The sequence below is a fragment of the Paramisgurnus dabryanus genome, chromosome 1, assembly GCF_030506205.2.
Source record: "Paramisgurnus dabryanus chromosome 1, PD_genome_1.1, whole genome shotgun sequence".
Classification (NCBI taxonomy): domain Eukaryota; kingdom Metazoa; phylum Chordata; class Actinopteri; order Cypriniformes; family Cobitidae; genus Paramisgurnus; species Paramisgurnus dabryanus.
In genome coordinates this window covers 12,785,670-12,805,229 of record NC_133337.1, presented here as the reverse complement: position 1 = coordinate 12,805,229, position 19,560 = coordinate 12,785,670, and the positions used below count along the sequence as shown (strand labels likewise).

The following is a 19,560-nucleotide window of genomic DNA, read 5'->3' as shown; positions in this document are numbered from 1 at the left end:
GCTATCATCTGTTCCCATAGCTCACTGCACTGCTGTCTTTGTGTGTATTCATGTGCAGATGTGTGTGTTCGTGTGAGTATAATATATTCATTTCTGCAGGAATCGAAATGGCGTCCATTCATGTTGAAACCATTGCCGTCTCCTCTTATGAAACCAGTGCTGGTTTTTGTCAACCCTAAAAGTGGAGGAAACCAGGTTATTTTTGACTCTTTTCCTTTATTATATGACTACGTAACTAATAAATAAACAAATAGACATGACAAATTGATTTGAGTTCAAATGCTTTTATTATGAAAAAAACTGACTTATGAAAAAGAGACAATAGATCCTTCAGCTGTGTAAGAAATGATATTGTTATGGTCAATGATATGGTTTAGTTATTAGACACAATTATGTACAAAGCTGCTGTTGACAAATCAGAATCCAGTATTTTACAATTAGATGTCTTTTTCATCTTGTCTCTGTCTGTCTGTCAGGGGACAAAACTGCTGCAGATGTTCATGTGGGTTTTGAACCCTCGGCAGGTGTTTGATCTGTCTCAGGGTGGACCCAGAGAAGCGTGAGTTTCCATTTCACATCATGATCTCACGGTCATAATAGAGTCTGTGCGGCTTTCTGTGATACTTCAGTATCTGCCTGAGTCGGTCTCTTAATGGAGAACAGCACAGGTGCCCTGATGGACTGAGAGAGAGAGAGAGCGAGAGAGAGCAGACACAGCTGGGTTGTTAGGCTTTCTGCTGAGCTGTCTGACAGAGCTGTGATTATAGTCGCTCTATTAAAACAGAAACACACACACACACACACACACACAGAATGTACTTGTACACATAAACCACACTTAAAGGATTAATCGACTTTCATTCAAAAATCCTGATAATTTACTCACCCCATGTCATCCAAGATTTTTATGACTTTCTTTCTTCAGTCAAAATGTTTCCATATAGTGGACTTTAGTGGACCTCAATAGTTTCAATGCAGCTTCAAAGGGCTCCAAATGATCCCAACCAAGGCACAAGGGTCTTATCTAGCGAAAAGTTTGTCATTTTCGGCAAAAAATTATAATATGGTATTTTTAAACCACAACTTCTTGTCTTGCACTAGCTGTGTGTGGCACCAGCGCAACCTTACATATTACGTAATCATGTCGAAAGGTCACGCGTTACATATGTGAAACACACACTTGCGGACCATCTTAAACAATAAACTGACATTAATCAGTATCATTCCAGATACAATAATGTTGGAACGTTCCTCTTTCTCCACACTTGCAAACACTGGAGCGGTAGTTTTGCATACGTCATGCGCATCACAAGGCTAGTGCAATACGATAACTTGTAGTTAAAACAACTTCTATATTTTTTAACCACAACTTCTCAAATGATCAAATATTTGATCAGTTTTTTCTGAAAGTGGACTAATCCTTTAAGAATGTATAAATGTCATTGCATAAATTATATTTTAAGGGAAGTGGCATTTATTTTAAATAAAGACTTTCACAATGCATTTCTTAGGTTTAAAAGGGTAAACTTAATGGTAAATGAATGAAGACAAAAGAGTGTTTGGACATTTTTATGTACATAATTAATGTGATGAAAACACCTGTGGTTACTCTCCTGTGTGAACTTATTCCATTAAAAATAAGAAGCTGTTTACAGGTCTATGCAAAAATGACTTTGAAATGTCCTGGAAAAATGTCACTTCTTTGCTAATTATATTTTGGTACTGCAGTGAAGTGCAGAATAATTTAAAGTCATCTATTTATCATCACCAATAACAAACAAGCATTAATGTGTGTCTCTTGCCATTAGATTAGAATTATACAGAAAAGTGCCAAATCTTCGTATCCTTGCCTGTGGAGGAGATGGAACGGTAAGACACAATGCATGCTGGAAGAATCACAAATGGCCACGCTGTTAAATATTTTTGAATCTATAAGCATGTAGGGTTCATGGATCACAGAGACAGAGTTTTTGGGATTGCTTTTCTCTAGGTGGGCTGGATTCTGTCTGCCATAGATGAACTACAGATGAACCCACAACCTCCTGTTGCTGTGCTTCCTCTTGGTACAGGAAATGACCTCGCCAGGACGCTCAACTGGGGTGGGGTGAGTTACTTCTCTATTTATTTTTATATATGAAATAATCTGTGTTCCTTCATGTGTACGTTTTCACCATACAAACAAAATCAGCACTGTTGCTTCAATTTACTGTAACACACATTTAAATATTTATTTTAAACAGATCTATTGTGCTGGTGTTTGTTATACTTTATAATAGTTCAATTTGTTAGTTATTGTATTAACAACATACATGAGAAAACAAAGTGTGCAATTATGATGAATTCGAGTTAGATAACAGTTCAGACCCACATAAAACCCACATCTTCATAAATAATTATTATTTCTAAAGAATCAGATCAGAATTATTCAACATGAATTTGGATTTTCTAATTTGATTTTACAGGAATTTATTTTACTGTAGCTATTTTATGAGGTGGCTTCAAAGGATGCAAATTTTACAAATACGTGTGATTATAAGGAAGAGCAACATGAATTGATACGAATTAGGCACCTCATAAAAAAGCTACAATTTGCCATGAGATTGTGTTGGATGTTCAGACTGTAATCCAGGGGTATGAATTTTAATTTTGTTTTATACATCATGAGAGCGTATTTAGGTATGATCGGCCTGTTCTGATTGGCTGAGAGTCTGTAATTTAAGTTGACTGGTTAAGTGGTTGTCATTGATAAAGGATGCTCATGATTTTCCATTATTCTCTGACTGTGGATCTCAGAAGCGCTGGCCTTGAGTTAAACGTGTGTCTTTTTTCCCCCCTGTGTTTCTGCCGGTCTAAAGTCTATTATTAGAAGCACACTGGCTGTAATGATACTCTCCGTCTTGTTTCACATTTGAATTGATAGTATAATCATCTCAATTCATATCAAGGACTGTGTTTATGTCATGAGTGAATAGCCCTTCTCATAGCTGCGTTATGAAAGGGTCACAAATTAACCAGCACACAAGGCAGGTGTGCAGAAATGCCACTGAGAAATGAATGAAATAGCTTAGCGGCTTTAAGAAAAAAATGAGTAAAAATTAAATCTCATAGGCCTTTAAAATGTATTTGTGACCAGTACATCTATTTCTGTTTTAGGGTTATACCGATGAGCCTGTATCTAAGGTCTTGTGTCAGGTGGAGGATGGCACTGTGGTCCAGTTAGATCGCTGGAATCTTCAGGTTGAGCGCTCATCCGTTCAGCCTGAGGATGGCTCACAAAAGGTATAAAGGCATAAATATTCGTATAAATATTATGTTTATAATATCATTAATGTATTCGTGTGTTTCTGTTATCAGCTTCCTCTGAACGTGTTTAATAACTACTTCAGCCTTGGTTTTGATGCGCACGTCACATTGGAGTTTCATGAGTCCAGAGGTTAGTATATATCAATACAACGGTCACATTATACTTATTGTCTATTGTGTGACCCCTTTCAATTTAAACTTACTTGTTGTTAGTTGGTAAATGGTGCTGTTGGTAAATGGAGCTGTTGGCTGATATCTGTGTGTATCTACTGCATTTTATTTGAGTCACTGGGCAAATGTGTCTGTCTGTTTGTTCACAGAAGCAAACCCCGAGAAATTCAACAGTCGCTTCCGTAACAAGATGTTCTATGCAGGGGTGAGTCGAGTTCATACCTGACAGAATGAATGTGTGTTTTACCGAGAGAGAGAGAGGGAGTATGTGTGACTCTAGTATTGTCCCCTCAGGCGGCTTTCTCTGACTTTCTCCAGCGAAGCTCCAGAGACCTGTCCAAGCACGTCAGGGTGGTGGTGAGCATCATGAGATTCGCTTGATGGGCTCTGCTATTAGGAGCAGACTTTATAAAGCTGTATCTGTCTGCTAGTGTCTTTATATTCACTTTCATTATCTCCTTTCAAAGTGTGATGGTACAGATCTCACGCCCAAGATTCAGGAACTGAAGTTTCAGTGCATCGTCTTCTTAAACATACCAAGGTGTGTAATACCAGTCTTGCACTTTCCATCAGGTCTTTTGACATACTATAGTATCTGTGCACTTAGGAGCTGACATTTTTGAGGGGGAATTTAGGTTTCCAGAAAAGTTAAATTCATTCAAATAACATACCGGTATCTAACATATGCCAGTAGGTTATGGGAACACACATGGCACCATCCTTTGAATGATGTCGTAGCCATAAGGATCTTTTTAACATTTAGTTTTTCTTGTTACTTTTTCGCTGTCCCTTTATTCATTTACATTTTCTCTAAGACAATTTATGTAGACAAATTACAAGATGTGGTTTGTCATATAAATCCTGTGTGTTTTCTCTCCGCAGGTACTGCGCTGGTACCATGCCATGGGGCAACACAGGTGACCACAGAGACTTTGAGCCCCAGAGGCATGATGACGGCTGTATCGAGGTTATCGGTTTCACAATGGCTTCCCTGGTGAGATCTTCAGCTCTCTTTGTGTTTTAAAAGGGACATTCCACTTTTTTTGGAAATATGCTCATTTTCCAGCTCCACTAGAGATAAACATTTGATTTTTACCGTTTTGGAATCCATTCAGCTGATCTCTGGGTCTGGCGCTACCACTTTTAGCATAGCTTAGCATAATCCATTGAATCTGATTAGACCATTAGCATCACGCTCAAAAATAAAGGACTTTGCTGCCGTAACATGCCGAAAATAGGCCCTTTAGTGTCTTTCAATAGCAGGGGACTATTTTCGGGCACTGCATAATATCATTGTGCCTCCTGCAGCCATGTTACGGAAGCAAAGTCCTTAATTATTACTCCAGAATGAGAATAAAGTTCCTAGCCATATCTGCCTAGAAAATCACAACTTTACATTTTTTGTCGCTCTTAGTACACGATGTAACTAAAGAAGTGTCAAGTTTTAAATAGAAAAACTATCGAACCTCTTTGGTTATTTTTGATGATGATGGTCTAATCAGATTCAATGGATTGTGCTAGGCTATGCTAAAAATTGTAGCACCAGACACATAGATCAGCTGAAAGGATTTAAAAACGGTAAGAATCAAATGTTTAACTCTATAGGAGCTGGAAAATGAGCATATTTTCATTTGTATTTTCAAGAGTGTCTCTTTAATGAACACTATGGAAGTATTAAATGCAACTCATTTTATATCCTGTCTTGACAAGGCGGCGCTGCAGGTGGGCGGCCACGGTGAACGTCTTCATCAGTGCAGAGAGGTCATCCTCACCACCTTCAAGACGCTGCCCGTGCAGGTGGACGGCGAACCGTGCCGCCTCACTCCCTCCACCCTACGCATATCTCTGAGAAATCAGGCCAACATGGTGCAGAAAAGCAAGAGGCGCACGTCTGTGCCGTTGCTGAATGAGTGAGTTTGAAATGACGTCCGCTCTACGATGTCATTTCATGTTATATGACAAAATAGCTTTTCGCCACATGGAGAAAGGGTTTAGAAATATTAACGTTAATTCAAACAAAAACAGCTTTTTAAGGAAGAATAAAAGATCATTCTTCTTCGCACATAAACACTAGGACGGTGGTGTAATGGCTGGATGGGATTGTGTAACTAACCAGTGTATCACTAAATGCTGTCGTTTCTGTTGTGTTGAAATGCTGCGTCTCATCCGTGCTTCTCTGTTTCTGGGAAATGTTCTAGTAACAGCACTAATCTATGTGTGCAGGATCTTTTCCTCTAGAACCTCTTCAGTTCTTTTTGTGGTGCTCTGCATTGTCTTTTTCTTTTTGTTTCTGTCTCTGTCTCTCTCCTCTTTAATCACTAGTTGCTCTTCATCTTTGTGTCTCATCTTCACCTCCCTCTCCACCTCTCTCTCTCTCTCTCTCTCTCTCTCTTGTGCTGACTGGCTTGGCTGCGTTTGTTGGCGTGTGGCTGTGCTGACGCAGCATTCAGAAAGTGCGCGCAGCCGACCTGCGCCGTCTCTCTGCTCCCCCCGATTCCTTCTCTGTGTAAGTAAAGTATATCTCACGATCCCTCCAGCACACACGCCTGTGTCTTACACCTCGGCCATGCTGTTGTGGACTGTACAGTACGTGTGTGTATTTCACCCAGCAAACTGTGTCTTTAAGGTGAAAATTGACTTGGTGACCAATGACCACAATACTTATTAATCTTCATCTGTTCCATTCCATTCCAAGTTCACGTCCTCATCATCATGGTTTATAATTCGGGTCAGTTTTATCTTTCAGTAAGGTTCTTTAAAGAGCACCTATTGTCCGATTCACGTTTTTACATTTCCTTTGGTGTGTAAGTGTGTATTAGTACATGTTAACGATATGCAAAAGGTACAAATACCAAAGTAAACGATGACGCGAGTTATTGTCTCCAACGTAAATCGCTTTTCTTGAACTACAACAAACACACAGATTGTAGGCAACAGTTTACTTCCTGGAATTGGTGATGTAGACAAGACCGACATTATCATTCCTCCCGCTTCGGACTCACAGCCTGTTAGTTAACTCATATTAGCATTGCATTGTGAGGGTCAAACATGGTAAGGAGCGTCACATTTCCGACTGACGCCAGAGGTTTTCAGGCCAATCACAACGTACAGATTAGCTGGCCAATCAGGGACACAGTGCTTTTCAGATCCATGCGTTTCAGGAAGAGAGTGAAATCCGGAGCTACAAAAATGTATGGTATGTGGAAAATGTGTTTTTTTTACCATAGCCATGCGAACACACTGTATTATACGAAATACACAAAATAGTGCCGTTTTTAGCAATGAAATAGGTGCTCTTTAAGGGACGGTGCACCCAAAACAACATGTCTTACATCATCGCTCACCCTTATGTTATTCTTAACCTGGATAATTTTCTAAAAAACATAAGCAGCATTTCTCAAAATCAGGGTCTTTTAATGCCATAAAAATACTTTGTGTATGGATTAAACTGAAATTCACAATTGAACCATGTCTATACGCATGTCGCACACTACATTTTTTTCTACAGTGCTTATAACATTTGAGGGGGTGATGTGAACATTTCTCAAAACTTTGTGTTTCATTAAAGAAACCCATGTGTGTTTTAAAAAACATGTTTGGTGACCTATTGCATAAAGGACTTAAATGATGCAGGTTCCTGTCAGTGTCATAATGTAATTATCCAGAAATGAACCGAAATGGTACAGAACTTCATCTGGCTTCACTTCTCTTTTCTGTCTGCTTGTCGCAGCCCACACGCAGTCCCTGAACGTCTGCGACTGCGCGTGAACCGCATAAGCCTGCAGGAGTACGAGAGCATGCAGTTCGACAAGGAACGCCTTCGTGACATTTGTAAGAAATTAAGTTTCCCACAATTCAGTTTGGTGCAGTTTGCAAGTATCACGATAGCAATATACAGTCACTGTATGGCCACTCAGTATAAGGTGTTTGTGTGTGTGTGTTTGTTTGTTCAGCTACTCCTGTTGGCATTGTGGTGGTGAGAGGAGACTGTGACCTGGAAACCTGTCGACTTTACATTGACAGACTGCAGGAAGTGAGCACGACCAGATCAAATTTACTGAAATAATATCATGCCAATTTTACAACCACCAATTAAAAATCACACAGAATAATTATTTCTGCTACACTGACACATACATCTGTTATTTATAGGGATCGCATGAACTCAAGTGTGATTGTTAGATATGCCGTGTGATTCTCAAAACCATCTCAAATAAAACTTTCATAGCTTTTATGTGTTTTTTGTGCTGATAGGATTTGCATCAAGCGCCCTCTTCTGGCCACAGAGTGCATTACCAGGTAAATGTCTTGACTGTTTCTAGAAATTCCTACGTTTTACATGTATTAAGTAAACTTGTTTTTCCACAGGATGAGAGCACGGGGTTGCCGCGGCCTAGTTCAACCCACAGGCTTTCACCGAACTGGAGTTTCCTTGACTGTGAGCTGTCTCAGTATTTCTGTTCTGTACTGTTTTGTTTATTGTTTTGTTTATTTGTACTGTGAGGTTCAAAACATACTCATACATACACACAAGTACATGAAAACAAACTTTGGGATAGAATTGTGCTTTGTTAAAATGTTTAACGCATTTGTACATGTTATGGTAACACATAAACGCATGTTGAGACACGCTAGCAATGTGTAACACAGTCATTCGCATTTGTGTACTTTTCATAATGTATGTCAACAAGACTGTGCATGTAATAAATATTCATAATTTCACTGTACATTGTTTTCCCAGCTACATCAGCAGATCGCTTTTATCGCATAGACAAGGCTCAGGTAGGATTTGTGTACTTAGTATACCAGTATATTTATAGTACATTTACTATATTTTTATTTTAGCACAGTAGTAATATATAAAAATAAATAATGTTAGTACAATATGTAACACTAATTTATTTATGTGTACGTACAGGAGCATCTTCACTTTGTGACTGAAATTTGTCAGGATGAAGTTTTCATCCTGGACCACGAGGCCCCAGCGGTGAGCCAGGTTCGGGTACCTGGAATGCCAGATGTGGTGGTGGAACGCAGCACCAGGTGAGAATCCACCCAGACGTCGTCAATATCTTGTTTTTTTCTTTTGGTTTCTTTCTGTTTGTGTATTTTACTGTAAAGCAGCAGGTTTAGTTGACAAATAGTTCACTATTTCCTTATTGCAGCTTTACCCTGACGCCAGAGGAACAAGGTACATTTGAAACATATCTGTGACAGGATAGGGAAACTTTCATGTTAAAAGTCATGGGATATCCCCAACAATAACATTCTTCCAGAAATTCCCTTATCTATGTATGCATGTCATAATTCCCAGATACTTGCTAACTTATTCAGGCCATTACTTAAACTCAGTGTTGTCTATGTTCTAGCTCTACTATCAGCTGCTATGAAAGGAGACCTTACAACAGTAAGACTTTTCTTATTTTTTTATTAATTAATACATCTTTTATATTTAGTTCTTCATTAAATGAAAGTGAAACTGTTTGATGTTTAATGTCGCGTGAGTCACCAGGGTGGAGTGAGTGCAAAGTTGTGATTTGGTTTAAGTTGCGCAACCAGAAACACGTCTTGGTAAATAATCACACTTGTTGTCTTGTGATCTATGAGGTGTCGAACTTCTATGGCAGTGGGGTCAGTTTGTTAGCGCGGGACTCGATGGGCTGCACGGCTTTGCACTTGGCAGCTGGGCACGGTCATACTGATGTTGTGAGTTTCATTCTAGAACACGGTGAGTGTCAAGAGAACCACAGAGCTCACGCACACGTGTTTGCCTATTCAAAGTTCATGGATTGTTTGTCACATGATCAAGTAAGCATCATCCTTGTGTCAGTGAGAACTGAAACCGAAAAGGCTATAAAAGTACGAAAAGTACATAAATGACAAAAAATAAAGGAAGAACTTGAAGTGGTAGCACAAACGTCACGGTTTTGGTTGTCAAACATGCGATCATGTTTATAATATGATGAGCTATACCACATGTAAATAGATGTCACTTGGGTTAATATTTGAACTAACACAGTGTAATGTGGTTATTGTTAGGGCTTAGTGTAATTTGTTTTCCAAAGCCACAGCCTGTTTGATATTGTGTTATCCAATGCAATAATGATTTAATTCTCACTGTATATAAAACACATTTACTGTGTGCATCAAACGCTTTATCACTCACATTCCCATTTCTTGCAGGTTCAAAACTGATGTTGGATTTAACCGAGAGGGAAACGTATGTATATCCTGTGGACATATTTATTTTTCCACCTGTGGTTCGAAGTGGCATTTGATTTGTCCTCATTTGTGTTATTTAGAGGCGACACTGCTCTACACAAAGCTGCTGCGCAGCAGCATTACGAGGTGTGCAGACGCCTGCTTGACGCTGGTGCTTCCCTTAACAAAAACCTCCTGGTGAGAATTAGTTTTATCCAAGATTTTTCAAGACCAGCAGTTACCGAAAAAAAGTACAACTTTCAATTAGACATGAATTGCCATTGTGTATTTTTTTTAGGGAAAAACTCCTAAGGATTACGCCCTGGATGCTGGGAACTCCGAAATGGCATCGCTTCTGGAGCGGCAGACGTCGGATCATCCCATCGCACACGAGGATCTCGAGACGGCAGTCTGAATGGGCTTTACTGCACCCGGTGTTAGGAGTATTTTTGCACCCACAGATGGGGGCTGCTAGCGCTCTTCCTGGCATTAGAGCACGCTCATGCTCACAGAGAGAGAGACAGAGAGCGTGAGGAGGAGAGACAGATAGAAAGATGTGCGTGGAGAACGGCTCAGGTCATTCCTCTTGAAGAAAGAAATGACTCAAGTTAATCGGAAATGTCTAGCTGTTGTTTTCCACTAATGTCACTGTGGAGTTTAGGATGTTTTAAATTTTTTGGTTGGCTTTGTCCTAGCATTTATTTATTGCTCTATTTATTGAACTATTTATTCAAAGATGGATTTTGGTTTTATAAAGCCTGCCAGCACGGATCACAGGTTCGTTTTAAGAGAAACAAGGTGTTTAAATAGCCAGAAATGATCGGCCGTGGACTTTCACGCGTCATGTGTGCCAAAGAAGCACAGGAAACTGAGAATGGTGTTACGCTGTAGAAATCATTCCCTTTTGTCCAGCAGGTCCTCTGGACACATCCTGCTTTTAAAGAAAGCTGCCGAAGTTGTTTATGATTTTAGAGTTTATTATTTTAGAGATTAACGTATTCCACGATTAAACTCAAAACCCTGTCATTTTCTCAAAAGCATAACTTCTTTACACATTCTGTTCTTTTTGATTTGTTTGTGTGCCGTTACAGTGGTGTGATTGTGAAGTAATCTTGAAAAAAAGTGATAAAAGATCTGAGCCATATTCAATGCAATATGAATGGATGACATTTGTGCATTTATCTAATACATTACATTAATGTTTCACGACAAGCAGATGAACTACGGATGGAATGAATGTGTGTGATGGCAGCTTGTTGGTTTCTTTCAGATGCCAAGTTGCTGATTATAATAAGGCCATACAAAGACAAGAAAGAGTATTTAAACAGTACAGAGTTAAGTGGAGTGTTGACATTACATAGTCCTGTATCACGTCTCATCAGTCACCAGAAATTATCAGACATGCATGACAACGGCTGCCTGTAGGACCACGCTGAGTCTTCATGAGATCGATATAAATATGAGTGATCTGCTGTGATATTCTGTATTATCGGTTGAGATTGTAAAAGCATCATTGTGCATGGATTTTTGTTACCTCTGGATGTTTCTTACCCCTCAATAATTATGTAACAAAATGACATTTTCTTTTTTAAGTTATGAAATATGAAAATTGTTCAGTGGTTGTATTTTGCTTTTTATCTTTTAAAGATGAAACTACTTGAATGTTTTGGTTTATTTTACTTCTTAATTTCTAAATATCTGTTTTTTGAGTGTATGAGGTTAAGCAGACTCTGGACATAAGTACATGTGACAGATATTATGTTGCACGATCTCATAACTGGGAATGTTTTCTCATTAAACGGCAGTCAGATGGAAAGTACCAGCGTCTGTCTTTTTTTTCTAGAGAAAAGTTTCATTAACCTGCAGAGCAGGTAAAACAGTTCAAACCTTCAATGTAAAAACATGTTAATACCATGCTATGTTTAAAAACATTGCTCTGCACTAAGTATTAATGTTTATTTCTGTTTCTAGTTTATCTATGCTGTGGTTTGTTTTATGACTGCACTATAGACTGTGTTTTAAAAGCTGATTATAGACAAGTGTGTCAGATTGCCCTGCTGAAATAAACAGTACAAAACTAAAGGTTTACATTATAAATACCATCATTGGCTCTTTACTATTAAAACCTATTACAAATGTCTCAATGCATTGTGTTTAGGGCTTTATTTCAGTAGGATTTAATGGTGTTTTTTGGTTCCCATTTGCCAAATAAGTACTAATAGAGACCCACAAAGACGAATAAGTTTTACCTTAAAACCAATATAATTATCTTTATAAATGTATTACAGTTTCTGTGTTGATTCTGCTGAGTCTGAGTCGTCCTTAGTGGGCGGGGTTTTGTTGAATCATCGTGAATGAGTCACTCATTCAGTCTCCGCCCCGCCTGGAGTAGATCATAAAAAACTTTGATGACCAGTTCAGCAGTCCGGAAGAGTATAGGCTACAGTATCTGATCATGTAAGTAGTACTTTTTATTTTCACAATGTATACATAGGAAAAACTTTATAAAAGTGTCGTTCAATGTGTAGCATAAGCCTTTTTCAATAAATAATCAGATAATAATCCGCGACTGTGAGTAGCTGCGAGTTTAAATTGATCATTTTGTATCGATACGTCATTTATGGAACATAAGCAAGAGTGATACGAATACATATAAAATTTAATTTGTGCAGTTCCTGTTACAAACTTCATTGGAAATATGTGGGAATGTGTTTACCGGCTGAAAATGAAACAAACGTATTGAGTGGACATGCCCTGACTTATTCACGCAGTATCGCCTTAAAAGAAACCTTGATAAAATTCAGCTTCCATTGTACTGTAAATTATAATGAAACAAGTACAAGTAAGTAAAAAAGTTAAACGAAGTAAAATTGAACTCTTATGTTATGTTAAAGTAGATAACCCTCCTGTTATGTTCACATTTTAGCTTACTTTTAATGTTTGGGGTCAAATTGACCCAAAATAGTTTAATATATGCTAAATAATTTCAATTTTAAAATAAAATAATAGGAAAAAACATAACTCTTTTATTTTTTATTCACATAATTGTTTATTTAATAGATTAATTTCTATAAAAACGTATCTTTTGTAGCACATGCATTTAGTGTATACTTAGTAAAAAAATTTTTACCAGTTTTTCACATATTAATAGTAAAAAAACACTCGTTAGATCAGTTTAACAGGAACACTGTGTGTACTATATGTACATTTATATACTTGGCAGACACTTTTATCCAAAGTGACTAAAAGTAACTTCAAGTCAAAGTATCAAAAAAAAACATCTTCTTGAAATAGATGGTCCCACAGGGACAGGTTAAGATTGTATGACTAGTTGTACACAACTCACTTTAACCCAGTTACCCATTGTATATGTTTTTCATGATAAATGAATTATGCAGGTCATTTACAGTATGCCCTGACAAAAATTAACCATGGTTTTATTGTGGTAAAAGTGTAGTAACCATGGTATTTTGGTGTATTGATTACTATCAGCAAAACCATGGTTTTACTACACTAACTGGTTTAACCATGGTTTTTGAAAACCATGATCGTCAAACCATGGTTATTTTGTAGTTACTATGGTTTTACTACAGTGACCATGTTTTTTTGGTTTTAACTGTAGTAAAACCATGGTTAATTTGTGTAAGGGATGGATGTGGTAGGCTATATCTAAATGGTGTTGGTAACCACCTCAACGTGTGTTTTTTTTTTGGTGAAGTCTAGTCATATCTGACGACTTGTATATATTTATCCAGGGATACAGATCAAAGCAACAATCATGTCCAAGTCCTTGCCGAAGACAGTTTGGAGTTTAGGCTCCTGATGGCGTACACACGCAAGAGACGACCCACAGACTCTCGTCTGCAGAAGGACAGGACAGAGGAAAAGACTTTAACAACAGAAGACTGTGATGTACGCAGTAAAAAGAAAAAGAAAAGTTTAAATAAAAGGATTTCTGGGTTGTTCATGTGTGTTAAACCCCAAGCAAAAAAACGCTTGGATTCCGAACACATGAAAGGGCCAGCAATGGTAAGAGGTGAGTGTGACACATATTATTATTTCTAACTTCAAATGACTGTTTGTGACGACTGTACATTTCATATTATAAAAGGATGTTCATAAGGAGAATGTGAGTTTAATAAGTAAAGTGTGTGTATAATGTATGATGTTATATCATGTCTCAGGTGTCTCAGATGTCTCCGTTGTCTCAGATGCTGAGAAAGTGGAGGACATGGCCAGTCAATTAACAGAGATATCAAACTCTGTGCACTTGGACCCATGTGACATAGAATCTGATGGTGAAGATGGTACGTGATTTTCTCTCTCGACTTTGTGTCTGACTGACAGTAAATTTAGTTTATTCAAATGTTTATTAAGCACAATGCAAATGTCTAATTTCTGTCCACTGTGTTCTCAAGACCCTCTCATCCAGAAAATTGTGGAGCTCCTAAAAGTACATGGGGATGAGCTGAATGAAAAGGTCAGTGGATTGTTTTTGTGATCTTATTTAAAGAAGATCAGACATGTAGTGTGTTCTGTGAGTGTGACATTAGATGCAATGCAAGTTTTTGCAGTGACCCCTTGTGGACAAAATTACAATATATATTTTTCTCTGTCCTTAAAAATATGTTTACACATTATAATCTGTAATGTTAAAAAAATGCATATAATGTAAACAAAATTTTGTATGGATTCCAAAACCCTGTAAACTTTAGCATATGCTGGTGTAAACACGTCACTTGTAAGACTTACAATGTCAATTGTACTCTAGATCATGGCAGACAAGGCCTTGAGTGAATCTCTGGCGTCCTCGCTGTCGTACGGCTTCTTTACTACAGTGATGGATTCATTCTGCACAAGTGCTACCCGAGAGCTGCCCCCACAAGAAGAAGCTGAGAAAACCGAAGTAGCTCTGATCTGTGAAGCCACCAGTAAGCTCTTCGGTGTAGACCACCATCCAATGAGAAGAGTGCTTGGCTTTGGTGCCAAGTATTTACAGGAAAAATTCCCCAACTGGATTAGCATAAACATAGGCCACGTAAGTGTCCCGCTGTTATTAATCGTAGTGGTGCACACTACTATTTTAGTGCACTTACATGACCTATATTAAACAGACTGCGTAATTGTAGTCACAGTGCTATTTTTCTCTTCACAGGTAGAAGATGAGGAAGAAGATGAAGAAGAGATTGAATGAGGATAGAAGAAGTTCTCCTCACATTGCTTGTGTTTCTCAGGGAGCACGGTCACTTTATTTGAGTGGGATAAAAACTTTTATTCAGTGTGTCATCATGAATGATCCTGTAGGTTTTTTCCACCTGAACAAGCTGATAAAGGCAATAAAAACATTAAGAATGACAACAATACTGCCTCAGAAAAGAAACAGGGGTAGGCTACTTTATAATAAGAAGGTTTTTTTTCAATTCTTGTACTTTTTATTATTTTATACATACTTAATTTTGTTAAAATTGCCTAAAAGAATTGTTTGATATTTATTTTCACGAGTTTCTTTTATATGAATTTTGTTATATTTAAAAGAATCAATTGTTTGTATAACTTTTTCAATTAATAAAATGAAATAAAATCTCTCATCTCAGCGTAATGTTTTAACCATTTGATCATTTAGCTGACACTTTATATCCAAATAGGTATTTGATTTTACAGGTTCTGTTCTACTAGCAATAAGATTTAAGTCTATTGATAAAAATGTATAATAGCCGTACTTTCCGACTCCTATCTATTTGAATCAACACCAGCCCAAACTTGAGGTATGCGCCCAGACATCTTGTGCGCAGCTCAGATGAAACACGATACGGGTTTTGTGCACCTGTCCTACCTGCTTGAGCACAATTCTTAAAGAACCACGGTGATAATCTCTACAAGCCAAAGAAATGTCTCAACAAAAATTACTAAGTATAGACCTAACATCTACATGCGTTCTGTTTTCTTTGGCGCACTGACGCGTGGTAGCCTAATAATTGACATGATGCATCACAGCAGGAAGTATTCGCCACCGCGTCACTGTGCCGTCGTGTCGCCGTTAGCGGTGCCTCAGCTCAACAGATTACCGACCTCGCGGATAGAAGAAAGCGACCTGATTGAAAGATCGGACATGAATTCACCAAAAGCCAAATCCAGAATGCGCAACGTGAAGATGAAGGGAGTGAAGGGACCCGCGTCCCCACAGAGACCACGCATCTCTCCAAACTCTCCGCCAAGCGATGAGCTACCGAAGGCGGTGGACAACGGAGCTGCCGGACCCCGGTCTAAAAAAAGAGGCTACAAACCTCCTGATGTAAGGACGATATTCGAACCCTCGGCTAAGGATCCACGGGTTAAAGAGGAGAAAGGGGAGGGACACACGTTTGGTCAGGACGCGGCGCATGCATGGTGCGATGTGTGTTGCGGGTATATCTTAGACGGTGGTCTTGCGTGCAAAGGTGAGAAAACGTTATATTAACCATTTACAAGTTGTCCAACTGAATTTGAAAATGTATTTAACATTCAAATGTGCCAGAATTATAGAAATTATTGTACTATGAACTCTTTTGCTACTTATTGTTAGACATTTTAACAGGGAGTATATAACAGGGAGGTGTTCAATTTAACAACGTGAATAATATCAGAAGTATGTGGTGGTGTAGCATTTACGTTGGAGGCTCAGACTCATAACTAAAAGAATGTAGGTTCAAACTTCTTATGGTCCATCACAACCTTGAACTTGATCTGCATCCCAAGGGGATTCTTCTTGGACTATGCTTTCTGTAAATGACTATGGATACAATTTTGAGCTAGCTGAAATGACATTATTTTGAACACACATTCAGTATGTGACAGATATGTGTGTTCACCTCAACACACACTTATCTGCAGGCATCTTGACAGACTGGTTTTGAAAAGTGAGTTTGTTGTGTTGCACATTCTGCCATGATGAGTTCACAGTATAACCCGAACAGATGACTTCACAACTGCATTCCTAAAAATTAACAATGCGGTAAACAGACTTACATAAAAAACTTCACTGAACTTACTCAAGATTCATACACACTGACCATTTGCACATGAAATGGTCTCCGCTATTGACATTATTTTTTAAAGGTTCTCTTTCTAGAATGAATGACTGGCATTGTTGACAGGATTCCTCTGAAACATATGCAAAGTATTATCTTTATCTGCAAGCACATTTGTTGTTGAACTTGAATTAGTATAACATACTGCAAAATCCAAGGTTATTCCTACAAGGGATTTTTTGGCAAAAAAGCCCTCTGACATTTTTTTTTATCATTTTTTCAATCTTTGTCCTCAATATGGCTCTCTGTATCATTTGCCTGAACTGCAGTTGTGCAAAAGTTGTCTATTTACAGCTAACAAATAATGTGGTAAGTAACTCAGGTGGAACAACTGGACAAAGGTAACTTTCACTGAGTCTACCTGGGTGATTCTCACGAAAACTTGGTTGTAAAAATGTCAAGCATGAAAATGTAAAAATTGCTTAAATTTACTTTTTTTTCACCAGACATTAGAAACAAAGTCTGAAGTATATGGGAACGTTAATTTAAAAACGTTTACTTATCATTTAACACTTTTTGTAACATAATTTCAAAAATAAGTCCTAAAAAATCTCATTACCGCAACAGTCAGAAAACATCAACACTGTTAGAAAAGCTAATATATTTTCACATTTTTAAAAATTGATTATTAATAGTCATGCACAGTAAATTAAAATTCTGAAATAATATTTATTTTAAATTTAACGTTTTTTTTATTTATTTTTATTTAGCTCATATACCGCAACACCTTCCACAATTTACAACAATTTTTTTTTATATTTCGAAGAAACCTGACACATTTTCAAAATTACATTACAAACCTGAAAGAACATAATTTGGAGATTCTGCACAAGCATTTAGAATCAAAGTATTATGCTTCTATTAATGAAATTAACATTTAATAAGCATCTGTTGCGGTAATGATACATAGGTTTCGGAAATGAGGTTAATTATTTCGGTAATGAGAATACGTATACTAGCCTGAGATTTTGTTAAAAACAAATTTTAAAATAGAAAGTCTGATTATATTTACAGCATCATGCGTTCAAGTTCAAAACTGTTTTATTGTGTAGTCTTTGAAAGAAATATTAAAGAAAAAACAGGAGAACAGGAAGGCTTATATTAATATTCCTTTGTGTCATATTTAAGTCCCCATTTATGCATTTAACATACTGAAATAAGATGGTCTTGATGACATATGCTGCCTACAAATGCGAGCTCTGAAGGCTGCAGCCATCGGATTGAGAAATGGCCAGCTAATGTCAGCTGGATATCACAAAACATTTGTGTAAATAAGATGAAAAAAATTTCCTTGCTGGATATGATTTGGTCTTCTGACCTTTTACCATTCTGTATCTGTTTCGATTAGAGAGAGAGAGAGAGAGAGAGAGAGAGAGAGAGAGAGAGAGAGAGGCTGTATCCGAAAGTTTAGACAGCTGACTTGTTCCCTCGCTGCCTTATGAGACAATGACTTTGGCTGCATAATGGCAGCTCCGAGAAATGCTTTAGGACAGACTTCATAGGCAGCAAAATTGAATTCAGGTTGAAATGTAAGCAGCCCTCTCTGTGTTCCGGGATGTCGCAAATCTGCTTGTGGTGCGGAGGTCTGATCGACCCACCCAATTCACACGAGCTCTGTGTGCTTTGCTTGGGGCTTCTCCACCCAAAGGCGGCAATTGTTGGCCAAGGGTGTCCCTTATTGTGAGGATCTCCAGATGAAGGTGCTCAGGACCCGGCTCAACATCGCCCTTGGAGGTTTCTTACTGCAGTGTCCCACTGCCGGCAAAGAGCCGCTGGTGGTCGTCCTCCCCTCGCTCAACTGGTTCAGTTTGTCGCCGAGAGCCTGTGTCCTGAACCGGGAGCCACCAGGTCTGTTTCCTTTGGGTTTCCGGCAGAGGAAGATGAGATGTCTCTGACAGCGTTGGATGGAGACTGGGACCAGGCTCCACGTGGTGCATCAGACACACAGCCATCCTTCTACAAGGAACTGGTGCGCATTCTCTTCAAAGCCGTGCAGGACTTGGAGATTGAGTGGAGCACCCCACTAGAACCCCAGAGAAGCAAGCTTGACTTTTGTTTTCTTCACTCAGGCGGCCCCGCTGATGCTCGGAAGAAAATCACCAAAGCGTGGGCTACCCCTCCCCCCATTTTTTTTCTTAGGTAGGCTACCTGTGTATTCCCCCCATCAAGGACTGCTCACCTCTGCCCCTTGCCCACTTCCTTGGATGGTGTGGCACAGCTTTGAGGTTACTGAAGCCTCATGACAGCACACCTGTCCGAAAAAGCATACCCGCGCCGAGAGAGGCTCTGTCTGCATTGCACACTATGGCGGTCCTACAGATCTTTTAGGCGCAGGTGCTTAAGGCTCTGGATGAGGGCAGCACGGATCTAAATACCTTCAGGGATCTGAGAATGGCTACGGATTTCACGCTAAGGGCCACGAAGACCACTCATGGTGGTCATGCACAGTCACGCCTGTTTCTCCATCCGGCCTGTTTGGCGACACGGTGGGCACAATCACGGAGCATTTCTCGGAAGCGGTGAAGAGCTCTAAGGCTTTGAGCCACTTCCTACCTCACCAACCTGTGTCTCATGGACCAGAACCGGTGGTGCATTACAAGAGTCCCTGGCACAAGTCTTCCAGTATATGATGCAAGAAACTAGGTCCTGGGGGACTGCCGTCCGGAACGAAGCCTCTAAAAAACAGAGCATTTTTCTCCTCAGTTGGTTTTGTGTTGCTCGCCCCAGGGCCCCTCCTCACATAAGCGTCTACAACACACCCCCCCCCCACTCTCGAACATGACCCACATGCTGCGAAGACAGCAGAGGCGGAAAGAGT

The 19,560-nt window shown here is 38.9% G+C and overlaps 3 protein-coding genes across 9 annotated transcripts in view; all 3 read left to right on the top strand.

The window, feature by feature from the left end:
• Nucleotides 1-11,741, top strand: part of dgki (diacylglycerol kinase, iota) — a 35,523-nt gene extending 23,782 nt beyond the window's left edge. For 3 of the 6 annotated variants that reach the window (XM_065265603.2, XM_065265600.2, XM_065265601.2), the window contains 24 exons: nucleotides 100-195; nucleotides 477-559; nucleotides 1,809-1,869; nucleotides 1,991-2,104; nucleotides 3,154-3,279; nucleotides 3,355-3,433; nucleotides 3,624-3,679; nucleotides 3,769-3,831; nucleotides 3,942-4,015; nucleotides 4,357-4,468; nucleotides 5,185-5,384; nucleotides 5,918-5,980; nucleotides 7,205-7,305; nucleotides 7,428-7,507; nucleotides 7,729-7,773; nucleotides 7,843-7,912; nucleotides 8,216-8,256; nucleotides 8,393-8,517; nucleotides 8,640-8,665; nucleotides 8,844-8,881; nucleotides 9,082-9,202; nucleotides 9,658-9,694; nucleotides 9,777-9,873; nucleotides 9,974-11,740. In XM_065265603.2, coding sequence (XP_065121675.1) covers nucleotides 100-195; nucleotides 477-559; nucleotides 1,809-1,869; nucleotides 1,991-2,104; nucleotides 3,154-3,279; nucleotides 3,355-3,433; nucleotides 3,624-3,679; nucleotides 3,769-3,831; nucleotides 3,942-4,015; nucleotides 4,357-4,468; nucleotides 5,185-5,384; nucleotides 5,918-5,980; nucleotides 7,205-7,305; nucleotides 7,428-7,507; nucleotides 7,729-7,773; nucleotides 7,843-7,912; nucleotides 8,216-8,256; nucleotides 8,393-8,517; nucleotides 8,640-8,665; nucleotides 8,844-8,881; nucleotides 9,082-9,202; nucleotides 9,658-9,694; nucleotides 9,777-9,873; nucleotides 9,974-10,090 — 2,025 coding nt within the window. In that variant the 3' untranslated portion in view covers nucleotides 10,091-11,740. Of the gene's footprint in view, nucleotides 1-99; nucleotides 196-476; nucleotides 560-1,808; nucleotides 1,870-1,990; nucleotides 2,105-3,153; nucleotides 3,280-3,354; nucleotides 3,434-3,623; nucleotides 3,680-3,768; nucleotides 3,832-3,941; nucleotides 4,016-4,356; nucleotides 4,469-5,184; nucleotides 5,385-5,917; nucleotides 5,981-7,204; nucleotides 7,306-7,427; nucleotides 7,508-7,728; nucleotides 7,774-7,842; nucleotides 7,913-8,215; nucleotides 8,257-8,392; nucleotides 8,518-8,639; nucleotides 8,666-8,843; nucleotides 8,882-9,081; nucleotides 9,203-9,657; nucleotides 9,695-9,776; nucleotides 9,874-9,973 lie in introns of all 6 variants that reach the window. The other 3 variants (XM_065265599.2, XM_065265604.2, XM_065265602.2) reach the window with 3 other exon arrangements.
• Nucleotides 11,742-12,069: 328 nt separating this feature from the next.
• LOC135747241 (uncharacterized) lies at nucleotides 12,070-15,263 on the top strand. 2 transcript variants are annotated; one of them, XM_065265879.2, is made up of 6 exons: nucleotides 12,070-12,132; nucleotides 13,431-13,711; nucleotides 13,869-13,982; nucleotides 14,094-14,155; nucleotides 14,447-14,713; nucleotides 14,831-15,263. In XM_065265879.2, coding segments are annotated over exons 1-6 (765 nt in total). In that variant the 5' UTR covers nucleotides 12,070-12,130; the 3' UTR covers nucleotides 14,870-15,263. The 2 variants fall into 2 exon arrangements, with proteins under 2 accessions (XP_065121951.1, XP_065121950.1); XM_065265878.2 differs by having other exon boundaries at nucleotides 13,860-13,982.
• Nucleotides 15,264-15,581: 318 nt separating this feature from the next.
• The window catches only part of rassf3 (Ras association domain family member 3), a 40,756-nt gene continuing 36,777 nt past the window's right edge, over nucleotides 15,582-19,560 (top strand). Inside the window, exon 1 of the mRNA XM_065265876.2 lies at nucleotides 15,582-16,112. Coding sequence (XP_065121948.1) covers nucleotides 15,605-16,112 — 508 coding nt within the window. The 5' untranslated portion in view covers nucleotides 15,582-15,604. The remainder of the gene's footprint in view (nucleotides 16,113-19,560) is intronic.